The sequence below is a fragment of the Heliangelus exortis genome, chromosome 2 (assembly GCF_036169615.1).
Source record: "Heliangelus exortis chromosome 2, bHelExo1.hap1, whole genome shotgun sequence".
NCBI lineage: Eukaryota > Metazoa > Chordata > Aves > Apodiformes > Trochilidae > Heliangelus > Heliangelus exortis.
Genome location: NC_092423.1, coordinates 48,720,187 through 48,733,225, shown reverse-complemented (window position 1 = coordinate 48,733,225; position 13,039 = coordinate 48,720,187). Strand labels below are relative to the sequence as shown.

The window sequence follows — 13,039 nt, the reverse complement described above, 5'->3', positions numbered from 1 at the left end:
CTCTGATCCAATTCTTTCTCTATACCTTTGCCTTTGGAAAATCACGAGCCATTCCACTTGAAAGATGGTCAGGACTCCATGACATTTCAGCTAATGCTTCTGGAGTCTTTGCCATTCCTCTGCTGATCTCCAAAGCTTCCTGCTATTCTCAGCATATCATTTGTGCACCACAGAGTCTGCATCTATCCTGTGCCACCAGTTCAGCCACAAGCCCAGTCTTGGTTCAGAGCCAAGTATGGCCTCCAGTTTTCAGATACCAGAACAAAGGGTATTCTGAGAAATGGGAAGGAGCTATGATGGAGATATTAACATTTGATACTTCACAGTAAACAACAAGGAAATAAGAATCCCGTTGGCTAGCTGCCAGAATGTTATCTGTTACAAACAAGCAACTACTTGTCATTAACACCACAGATAATTCCATAAACAACCATACACAACACCACTGTTTTGTGGAGTCAGTGTTTATTGGCTCTTCTTCTGGGCTTCTCCCTGTCTTGCTCAGAGAAATGACATTTGGAATTTTTAAAGGCCATTGGACTGAAGACAAAGTTGTGGTGTTTGTTTTGCTTGTTGTTTTGCATTTTTTGTTTGGTTGGTTGTTTGCTTTTTTTTGTTGTTGTTGTGTTTTTTGAAGGCACTATCAGCACCAAAACCAGGCTCACAATCATGCAAAGCTGGGAAATGTCAAAGCATTGTTTTATATGAATAAATCATGTAAGAATCTGTAGGGATTTGCTGAATCTGGTTTAATTGTACTCAAAGAAGTTATGATTCCCAGCAGAGGAAAATATAATGTACTTCAAGCAGCTGCTGCATTACTGCTTTTGAGCACAGCTCCCTGGGCAGCTTTCCTCCTTGGGTTACCCCAGAAGAGCTCACAAAGGTCATTCACACCATGCCAAATTGAGTGGGAAGAGAAGACAGTACTTACAGAATCGGACGAGACTGGAAATCTTCCTGGTTCATTCTTTCAGACTGTCGAATTTTCAGTATTTCTGTGTAACTGAGACTCTGAAGTTTGCTCTTGAACTGATCCAGAGAGCTAGGCTTGGTAGTGAGAGCTCTCATTATCTGTTCTTTCACTACCTGCATTACCTGCAGTTGACAAGGAAGGGAAAATAAAACTTATGTTAACACTTTCTGTGGTTTTGTTTCAGATTCTGCGTCACAGTAAGGTTGCTAGGTATAGAAGATGATAAGCATTATGTGGTCTCAAGACAATTTTTCAGTAGCACAACCAGAAAATAAACCAACATCTAACAGGGCATCACAGCTTAGAGCAAAAGCTCACCTGGTCTGTAAGAAGAAAATTTTGGGGTTTTTGGTGGGAGTGGGTGGGTGGGAAGGGTGCCATCTATTGCTTGGCTAATCTATTATTGCAGATAAATTGCAATTGCTGGTTACAGGATTTTAAGTCCTGCTCTGTAAATGGTTTGTGTGCCCGCAGCAGCAGCAGCAGCGTGGCTCTTCTGCACTTCTGAGCTGAGATGATGCTCCCATCATGTCAGGGAGAGGCACACATCCAACACCAGGCTTATAAAAGCAGAATAAAATCCCAGGGAGCTGACTGAGAGTGAAGATAGACATCCTGACTTCTGCCAGCTCAACCCAGGCAGAGTGCACAAGCCCCTAAGGCCAATCTAGGTGCCCACAAGAGAGACTGCAGAGTTTTTCTTACAGCTCTCCTGCTGGGTCTTAGACCTGCTCACCGGACCAGAAGTCAGTAGCCCAAAGCTGGTAACTGTGGCCCCTTGTTTCCCTTATTTTCTATGTCCAGAAGCAACGGGCATACACTAAAACACAGGAGCTTCCCTCTGAACATCAGGAAAGATTTTTCACAGTGAATATGACTGAGCACTGACACAGCTTGCCCAGGCAAGTTGTGGAGTTTCCATCCTTGGAGTGTCCTGGGCTCTAGCAGGGGAGCTGGACCAGACAACCTCCAGAGGCTCTTTCCAACCTCAACCATGCTGTGGTTCAGAGAGACCCTTACCCTGCAGGCATATTATGGCCATATAGTGAATGAAAGAGAACTTGCTAAGAGACCATTATTCAGGAGAGAGGGATCAAATTTCCAAGCATATTAGAAAATTGCTTTTGAAGCAATGCCATAAACGATGCAAACCAAAAAATGAGAATGAGGGATGGCTGGGCGACAGACATCTATCTGCATATTAATTAATTTATCAGAAGAAAACTGCTGAGACAGAGTTAACTAAGGGGAATTGCTTGGCTCTAGTTGAGATAGATACATATCACAGATTACTGTCTCTGCAATCCTAGACTCATTTCCTTGGTGCTGGTGCAAACCACACGCTGAAAAATGTATTTGATGCCATACTTAAGTTGACTGAAACCCACAATTTATCAGACATAGAAAGACCCATCCATCCCCAAACCAGCCACTAAAGTACAGTAGGATATGACAACACCCCTGGCATCAAAATGGACACGACAGAAATACACAGCAACACAAATCGAGGGCAAAATTTTTCTGCGCTGTTAATTTTCCTTTAATCTTTAATTTTCACTGTGGATCTTAAAACAGAAGCTTAGCCACTAAGAGGTTCCTTAATAATTATGAGAATTTATCTTTTTACATGAATATTTCATTGCCTCACATGTGTTGCCTCAATATTATAACTTGTCTGCTCTATGTTTTCTACTTTTGCTTCCTGGGATGTAACTTCTTTCTCAGATGTGATATAAGCACTCATTTTAGCTGTGTCCAGCAATGAAATGAAGCAATAAAGAACTGAAGATAATCTCCTTCCTTACTGCAGGGACAATGTCCATCCCAGAAATCTACTTCAAGAGGAGCAAGATGCTTCTCCCAGAGGTGTTGGCTCAGGTAGGCAGCAAACGCTTTTGCCATATTTTGACCCCAGAATGAGGCTGCCTGTCCCCACTCACTTGGCTGGGGCCTTGCTTTGGATGCATCCTTGCAGTTAAGATCCTGCTCTTGGTAAATCTTGCAAACCTCACCCAGCAAAGCTGAGCTCAGCTCCATTCACTCCTACAAATCTAATAGCTACGTTGTTATGTATTTCAGGAAGTCTTCTAAAACTTAGCTTGGTGGCAAAAAAAGCAATATTGAATTCTACACTTTACACCTGCACACTCTTCTCTCATATACAGATGGTGGCCATGTGCAACTAAATCCCTCTGTGAAGAGTTCCTTAGCTGGTCTGCAAGCAGGAAAGCAGCTACTTCTCCATCTGAAAGACAAACTCCTGACTGCCATCTGGCTGCTCAGAGGGATTGACACCTCCTGGGCTGTATTCAGGGTGCACCCACTGGACCCCACCAGCCCAAGTAAGAACATGCTGCCACACCTTGGAAACAACAAATTGGGAGGCCAAACGACTGTAACACCTGAATATTAATGGATTGTGCCCAATAAGGTGAGTGCCAAGCTCCTCCTGATTTCACTGAGTCTTTGCTCAATACCTAGAAGGGCTTATGAAATGTAATAAAGGAAATCTCCCCAAAGGAATAGTGGGAAAAAATGAAGCAGAGAATCCCAGTGACAAGTTCAGTGTTTAAAAATATCTCGTCCTCCTCTTTCTGCCTTCTTGACAAAGACTACTTATTTCTGCTAATTACTTTTAATTCATATTTTATATATTATTCATTATGACTAATTATTATTAATTATAATTTTAAAAGTATTATTAACAGGAATGGAGAAGAGGGGACAGGCTTGAAACTAACCTTGCCCATGGAAAAAAAAAACCCTCAGCTATTGGTACCTCTCAACACTACTGTCTGGGCTCCCAGTGAGCCAGGCTTAACTTTCTACCCTCATGGAAGTGTGACATTAACATGACATTCAGCCACTGGCTTCACTTCTGCTTTCTTAGATCTGCTGAGAAGTTGTGCCAAACTGCTTTATTACCTGTGGTTTTACAGTTTGCCTGCAGCCATCATTTCTGCAGTGTCATGCAAAAGAAGAATGCAAAACCAGGTATATTAATGCAAACACATAATCCTCATTGCTGCTCATAGGATCAAATTCCCTGGCCATCAGAAAAAACAAATTAATGCAAGGTCAGACAAAGAGGTATAGCATAACTGCTAAACTAACCATACTACAGTGCTATATTAACTGTTATTGCCACATCACCTTGATTTTTCATCACTAAATTAGATTTGCAAACAAATAAATTCCTGCAATGTGCTTATGCATGAATGCAGTTTCAGTTTCATGCATTCATTCAAATATTTGTACAGATCCGCATTTTGTTTGCTTACATATGTAAGATTTAGTTTCCTAAATTCAGGCACTTGTAGTGGGGAATCTGCTTCTATGAGTAATTTTTCCCACAAAATAAATGGACAAACAAATAAATACTGTATTTTATGGAGCTGCATGTCTGTGGATCTTTTCAGTCTGCTCTGTGAACCATCATTGCAGCAGTGCTCATTCTCAATTAAATATTATGAAGGAGACTCAAGTCCAGTAGACTTAGGGCACTGTCATTTATGCTTAGTTTCAAAATCCTGTATAAACCCATCTCCCTTCTCTAGTACTCACTCATGTGGTTAACATGCAAACAATGCAAATTCCTCTTATTTGCTATGAACTGTAACATTACTCATAGGAAATCATCAAAGAGCTCTTTGGTTTAGAGGCTCCCCTTGCTCCCGAGACAGAAGGCAGGAAGAGTATGCCCCAGGCCCAGCACATGAGGGGGTGATCACTTGCCTTGTAATGTTTATAGCCAACACTATTTAACTAGCTGGCCAAAATGTCAAAGCTGCTGATTGCATTGAGTCTCCTAAGCATTTGAGAATCAATGCCAAGAACTTCTAATCTGTTCAATTTCCAAAGCAGAGTTGCCAACCCTTGATTACTGCTGTCTGAGAGACAGCATCAACCCTTCCTCCCCATATGTCTGATCTGACACTGAAATTAAGGGTGTTCCTTACTCCATGTGATTGTACATAAATATCATAGACAGTTGTTTTAATTACATTATGCTTTGCTACTCTTATGGAGAAATGAGTGTTTCAGAGGGCATATTTGGTTTAAATCATGGCATTTTCCTCTGACAACCTTGTGCATGGTAAGGGAATACCAAGTTCTGCATTACAAATAAGACAGGTAAATACACTAAAGAAATTAAGAGAAAAGGAAAAAAACAATACTTTTTTTGTTGTTTAATCACATAGGACCTTATTCCCTATATTTGTATCCATCTTAATGTGTCTTACATCTCTACACTCGGTATCACCACAACATTAAATAATGCATTTTTTTTGGTAAGCTGTTTTAGTCTAGCTTTGTGTTTAGCTTCTTTGACCTCATCTCTGTCATATCAGATTCTGACTATGCCTTTCCAACATTTACCCCCTCTTTTAAACTTTCTTCTCTTGCTTGCCATGACAACTTTTGCCTATATAAACAAAGTCTCTTCCTTTCAGCATGGAGCAAAGGATTGAACACCTGGGCTCTATAACAAGGGGGCAAAACAAAAGCAAGTTGTCAGTGTCAGAAAAAGAAGTTTATCAGAGCAAAACTCAATAGCAAACTTCCCACTGACTACACTTCAGTGGAAATCACAAACCTCTCTATTCTAGTTACCTCATACCAATGAAAAGTTTGTCCTTGGTACTTACTGGAGAAGACAGGCTGTCATCTCAGATGCCTACCAATGCCTGCAAGTTTCTGGAAATTTTAGTCTGAGCTGTCCACTCACTAGACACACTTATTCTACGAACTCACAGCATCAGTCTTGTCTGATTCCCCCAGTACAGCCTGATAAGCTGTTCACAACAACCTATCTGCAGCACCAAACTGAAGATGAACCCTTCTCATCATTTCCTATCAGTATTTTATCAGTATATATATGCAATATATCAGTATTTCTCTTGAGTAAGTATGCTCTTGCACTTGTAGTGGCCCTCTCACAGCAGCAAGAACACGTTCAGAGACCATCACAGAAGCCACTAAGTGGTGCCTCTAAGTATCTTGGGGCACACATTACAGTGATTGCTGTTTGGTGACTAGCTCAGGTGGTTGTGTCCATGTGATATGTTGAGTAATTGCCATTAATCTTCACAGTCCATATTTCCTTCTGCACAAACAAGACTTAGGTATAAATCCTGAGCTCACGTTACAATGGTGTGCTTAGTACAGTACATCCCTAGTCTTGCTCAAAATAAGCAAATACTGCAAGACCCTGATTCCTCTACCTTGTTGCAGGATATGATAAAATAGCTCCCACTGGGCTGTGCTATATCCATGGACCCCTCTCTACAATGAGATCTGAACCACCTGAGATGTGAGAAATTGCAAGGCTTCATTCACTACCTTTTCCACATGACCATTCAAAAATCAACAAGGCAAGATACACAAAACTTTAGGAAAGGAATCTCTTTGCAAAATAGTAGTCAAGAAATTATATCCAGTTTTCTTTTACTTAAATGCTCCTAAAAAAAGAAGAAGCTTGGTTTACATAGGATAAAGAATGGAGTAGAAAACATCATTTGGTGATTGAGAGCCAGCTTGATCATTTAAGTCACAAAGAGATTTCCCTCAGTAAAAGACACAGAGGAGGCAAAAATAAGGTTATAGAATGAAATGGCCAAGTCATTCTGAATGACCATACTTACTGACTAAGGAGGCCATAAAGAAAATCTAATTCTGAAGGTAAAGGACATTACTTCAGTTTACAAGCAACCTGTCAACTCCTTTAATGAAAACTTCACAAGCTTAATGTGTACACCAGGTAATTTGAGAATTTTTTTAGACTGTTCCAAAGGATAAATTGTCTTTACTAGATCAATGGTTATATTTTCAGAGTACTCAGAAGAGTCATCCTGAGAGGCTCAAAGTCCTTGGAAGATAATTTAATGGTGGTCCCTCCTCCATTACTACCTATTGCAATCTGTGAATTCACTACAGGAGTCTCTTGGTCACAGCCTGCACCAAGCTTCCACTCCACATTACTTCAGAATATTAATCCAAACATGCCATCCTACGCAAGCAAATTTAAACTCAGTGCTGGCACAGTCCAACCATTGCCAAGAGACTCCAAGATTCTGGACCGTTTCTTCTATTACAGTCTATGTTCTCTGGAACTACAAAAAAAAAAAACCAAAAAAAAAACCAAAACCAAAACAAAAAAAACCAGTTTTCAATCTTCTTAATTCCAGAACACAAGGACAGTTACTGTAGCCAACGATAAAGAGGCAGCTCTAAGCTGTCTGGATGTACATAGTCACAGGAATAATTATGTTGATTCATTTTCAGGCAGCAGGATGAGAAAGCAGCTGTCAGAGGATTTAGCAGGTATAAGCTCTCGTACATTTTACCTCTTCACTTTCTGCTGAATTTAAAACTCATTACAAAGAAAGTTTGCTGCTGGGGTTTTAGCTTTGTTTCTTTCCTTTTTTTAAAAAAAAAAAAAAAAGAAACCCCTCTTTTGCTTGTGATTATATTTTTTTAGTGTGAACCAAGATAATTTCAGTCTGCAGACAAGAGACTTGAGACAATGCAGTGATTCTGATCAGCTGGAGCAGTCTGTTTCCAGGTGGTATCTGATGATAATTATCCAGTTTAGCAGTGACTCTCATTTTGTGGGAACACCTACCATGAAGAAATGAGCACACCTAGCAGATGTGATGTTAAAAATGAGAGGGAGGAAACATGACTGCAGTTCCACTCAAGGTGTTTAATGAGTCTGCAGCAGGTGCCTGAAAACTCAGTACCATAGCAATAGATTTCTTCAATATGAAATCTTGTTCAGAGCCTCAGGACCCATATAAGTTGTCTGCCCCCTGGTGAGGAAAAGAGGGAAGAGACCAAGACCTTGCACTAGATCCTGGGAGTAAGAAGGTTGAGTGATGTAGAGAGAAAAGGCTGAAGATGAAGTGAGGTCCACAGGTGTTTTAATTTCAGAGAAGTTCTTGATTTTTTCATCTTATGTTCCATGGACTAATAGGTGGAACAGGTGTGGGAAACCAAGGAAATGGGAAAAGAAAGGGCAAAATACTATATATGTGTATATTAAATACTTGAGAAGCAGCTGAATGAAAGGAAACCTTCCTTAAAGACTGGCCTGAAGGATTTAAAGGTAAAATTGATCATAGCATACAGAGAACAGTGGTCCTTTACAAACTTGAAATACATGTGGATTTAGAATCATAATCAAAGTATATATCAACACAGCCCATGTCTTCAACCATTTTGATAAAAAGACAAAGTGATAGCTAGTTTTTTCAGCCCACTGACTTCTTGCAGGGATAGAACGAGATGCTAACTTCAAATCCAAGTTTCCAATTCAAAACAATGCTAATCTAAACACACATCAAATACCACTTATTCAGATTGTATTGGGCTGAAAGAGGAATGACTGATAGACAGGAAATTTTTTTCCACATTTAACATTTGCAAAACACTATTTGCATCAGAAATAAGGAAGAAATTTATTTCCTCTTTGTGCTTTGTGCCTTGAGGTAAGCAAAGAAAGAAATAAATGCTGGGTGACGAAGTGTTTCTGCCCCAGTAAAATGATGTGCAAAGTTAATATGACAGTTTTTTGTAAACTTTCTTGTTAGTTAATTGAAGTCTTAGGTCAGCCAGTATTACATTACTTCCCCCAATGTCTGACAGCCTCCTTTGGCAAAATAATAGATGCAGAAAATAACTTGTGGGTGGCATTTAATCCAGGGCTTTTCACAGATGAGAGGTACTGATCTTCTGCAACAAAATGTTAAGTGAGGAGACACGAAAAGTTAGGAGATTTTTGTATCCTTAGTCATATACCAATGTAATAATTAACATGTCAAATAACATGCTTGTGAGTTCTAAAGAAAATAATATGCAAGTTATCCACGATTAAAAACATACATTTGGGTGTTGCTTCCCTTAAAATACACAATTACATTAAGTAGCATACAGTGAATGAAAATTAACTATAACATACAGAAGCAAAGCAAGGACAAGATTCTAAAAGGTAGTTTTTTTCCCACAGGAAAGTGCAAAATTCAAAGAACTGAAGTTCTGGGTATTAATAATGAATAAAAATGACTGTTTGAATGAGCAGAAAAACAGGAAAAGTAGGGGAATAGAGGTCAGTACATCTGACAAAGGGATAAACATGTAAATACATTTTGAATTACAGCTTCATAGCTTCCTATCTCCTTCAGCTGAGATGAAAACAAAATAAAGGCTTGACCAGCTGCATTTCTGAAAACACCTCCAGGCCCTTCTACCAGTGCAAACCATGGTACTGAACCCCATCCTTCTTGAGGTATGAATGGCCACATGGAATTGCACATGGCCCAAGCCTGCCAAGTGTCCCTGCTTGCATTGTCCCTTTCCCTGTCACCAGTCAACTCCAGGGACTCTCCAGCTCCATCTCTAAATGCAAGGACAGCTGGTGCACCAGGATCATGACTTCTTAATACAAAGAGAAATGTAGATCACTAATTATCCAGAAGAATCACAGACACAACAGCTATCACAAATCACCAGGCAATATAGGAACAGCTTCACTACCTCTTTGTTTCATGCATCCCCTCTTTGTAAACCTTCCTCTCCCAAACCTGACAGACCTTGAAAGTCCATCTACTGTGTCTATAATGAACTTCACTTGCTTTCAGTAGGAAATTCTGCAGCTTTAATACCAACTTACTTCCTTAATTTTGATAGACATATTAATAAAACAGAGATATAACCAGGGAATAACCTGCCTTGCAGGGGTTGGTTAGCTGCCCAGGGTCGTGGGCTGTCAGTAAGTTATTGATGTGTATGGACACCATGGAGCTTGTAGGCAGAGATGGAAAGTAAGAGTGAGTTCAGGGAGTTTCAGAACCATACAATATTCTTCTCATTGGCAGTGTGGTTTTATTTCGATAAAGAATTCCACCTGATGAAACAGACTTTTTATCCTGAGTAATTGTTTTGATGATCACTTTTTCCTTGATACAGAACAGAATTTGAAATACTAAAAGCTTCTATGGAATAAACCAAATCATTTAGAAGCAACTGATTTAAACATTCTTACAGTACCCTAAAGTTGTGTGTCTGTTCAGGAATATGAGAAAGGAAACATTTCCATTTTTTCCATGGACATTTTTTGACAGAGAAGGAGATTTTTGCCTATGAAAAATTTTCATCCCCTCTGTGTACACAAAAACTCTGTAATTTTTCCCAGCTTTGCTAATACTTAGGTGCTTCTCCAGCAGTTCCAAGGGTTGGCCCACAATTCAAATAATGAAATTTCTTATTTGGTTACTAAAAATACCACCTCACATGATAAGCAGAAGTTGAAAGCTCCAGCTTTTGCTTTTACTGACTTTAGTTAAATGGCATCAACACCCCAATGCCAATGTTTTGTTTGGTTGGTTTTTTTACATGCCATTTTATTAGAAGTACCCAACAATACAAAACCAAAACAAAAAACCCCAACAAACTTCCGAAGTTTCTACTGAATAAAAATGACCAGAAAGACTGGAAATGTGGTTTTGGGTTCAGTTCTCCAAATTAGGTTTACCTGATGAATGCATAAAACAAATGCTCAGTGCAGTGGTTGGACTATTTCATTCAGTCCTGTTATTTGCACATCCTTTCAGTAAATGGAAGGCTAAATATTCAGGAACCATCCAAAAAAGGCAGCTGGGCAGATGTGCTGTGCCTCTGAATGAACCCATGCGTTATTAGGTATTGTAATTTACAACAAATAAGCTGTAATAATTTTTAGGTAAACCTTTGTTTTCACATTCATGTCACTGAAGAAAGCAGTGAGCTGAAAAACATGTCTACAGAACACAATTTTTTTTTAGTATGTCTCAAAATTAATAACTGTTTCAAGTGATAGTTGTTGTATTGGTAGCAGCGAGTCCAGCCAGTACCACAAGAATAAAAATAGATGCATGAATTAACTCAATGATTCACAAAAATACATGAAGCAATGAGAGGATTAAATCCATCGTGACTTGTTAGATGCAAACTAAAAAAAATATTCCGTAAATTCAGAGCTCACAAATTATTGACTTGACAGATCGTAATAAAATGCTGTCAGGACTATTAAAAACCAAGATCTGCTTGTAACCACCAAACATAAACAAAATATCTATGTCCAAGAAAAAGTGAAAGGAAAAAAACATTTTGCCATTTTAATATGTTCTGTACTTTTTGAATAACAGCTTTGGAAAATTCTGAATTTGTGAAGTCTAGTCTGATGAGATCTTTGACTCAGGTAGTTTTATCACTACTGTGCTGATCATATAAATAAGAACAACACATACTATTTTTCCCTTGTTGGGTGAGTTGTGGCACATAACCAAGCATATAAGGAATTCAACTAGACTATTCTTAGAAGAAGAAAAATCACACATGACATGTTTTGCCATACCTCATTCTAAAAACTGCAGTGGAATGGGTTATGGATCCAGAGACCTATTTTTTAGATTGCTGCAAAGGAACAATCTTTTCTCCTTCAGATCAAAGACAAGCTTTTTTTTTTTTGGATCTCTACGCAGTACAGGAAAATAAACTACTCCCCAGGATTAGACAGCAGTGATTTACTTGACACCTAATACTAACATCAACAATTTGCATTCAGTCACCTCAATATGGTTACAGAACTGATCTGCTAGCCTGAGATATTAGGAATGGAATGAACCAATCAGGTCACCCAATCCTTTGCTTCAGGAGCAGGATAAATTTCCACAAGCACAGGGCAAGCCATCTACAGCTACATGAAATCTAAACTGAAGATCTATCAGTGACCATCATGCCTGTGTAGATTGGTCCCACTGCTGCATCCCCTTCACTATGTGTATAGGAAGCACCTGAAAAATTACACTTTTTTTCCTCCAGTGAATACTATGTCCATACCACATTCTCCCTTTTTGTTCCTTCTCCCCTTTCCCCCCCTGTTCCTTTTACTCATATTAAATTAAGAGCCAAAGAAAATTTACTCACAGAAGGATTAAGACAAGATTGCAGTATTTGACTTCAAGTATACTTCCCACTATTGATCTGAAACTACCAATGACATACAAAGAAACACATACATCTCCAGAAACACATCGATCCAGCCTAGAAGGGTAAATAATGTCTTAAAATGGTGCAATTTCCAGTAACCAACTCGTGAGTTATGAATGATGGAGAAAGGTTTACCATCTTCTGCTGACAAAAGACCTTTCCTCTGGTAATTTGAATACTAAAACTGCACTTCCTTCCACACTGTCATAAAACACTGCACTTCTGATATTGTCATTAAGCTGCATTTCTAATACGGCAGCAGGCTCCTTCTTTCCTAAAACTCCATGACTATTTACTTTGTGGTTTTCTAGGAAAAAAGATATATTTAGAATTAAATGTAACCTATTTGTTTTCCTTTGGAAGATTATAACCAAATTCTGTGCACTGCAGATTGCAGCAGGCAACACCAAAAAAGGATCATATTCATTCTCTAAGTGCCCTACTACCTTACATGTGATTACATAGTAATCACATTTGGTAAATTAACTTGGGTCCAGAAAGAAAATAATGGAAGATATCATGCTACAGTGAACACAGTCTAGGAACACAGACAAGGTGTGTCCAGACCCCTGTTTTAATGTTGGTAATAGGTGAACTGAGGCTAAAGATATAAAGATGCTATTTTCCCCTTTTGAAGCTTCTGCTGCATTGTGTAATTAGAGTGCAGTAAGAGCATGTGAGACAATAAAAGCAAAAGTTTCTGTAAAAATCTTCTATACTTTATCCTACTGGAAGTCAGGCAGAAAGGGGAAGAAGTTCTCTAAGGCAAAGACAGTCGGGACTGATGCAATCTGTGTTTCTGTGTATGAAATATTTGGCAGACACTATGGTAGAGTCAAGGGGAAACCACTGGGTAGAGGTGAGGCACAGCAGGTGCAGGGGCTGTAAAGCCAGGAGAAGGTAATAAAGACTCAGGAAGGGAAATGTGGTAATTGCCTAACTTGGAAGTGACTGTGTAAAACACATTTGGAAAAAAATTCTGCCCAAGTTCTATGATGAAGGGTGTAAGTCTGAATGAACCTGGCACCAATACAG

At 39.1% G+C, this 13,039-nt stretch overlaps 1 protein-coding gene across 5 annotated transcripts in view; it reads right to left on the bottom strand.

Moving 5' to 3' along the window:
* Positions 1–13,039, bottom strand: part of ELMO1 (engulfment and cell motility 1) — a 313,181-nt gene that overhangs the window by 27,932 nt on the left and 272,210 nt on the right. For all 5 annotated transcript variants that reach the window (XM_071736038.1, XM_071736039.1, XM_071736040.1 and 2 more), the window contains one exon: positions 935–1,098. In XM_071736038.1, the coding sequence (XP_071592139.1) occupies positions 935–1,098 (164 nt within the window). The remainder of the gene's footprint in view (positions 1–934; positions 1,099–13,039) is intronic.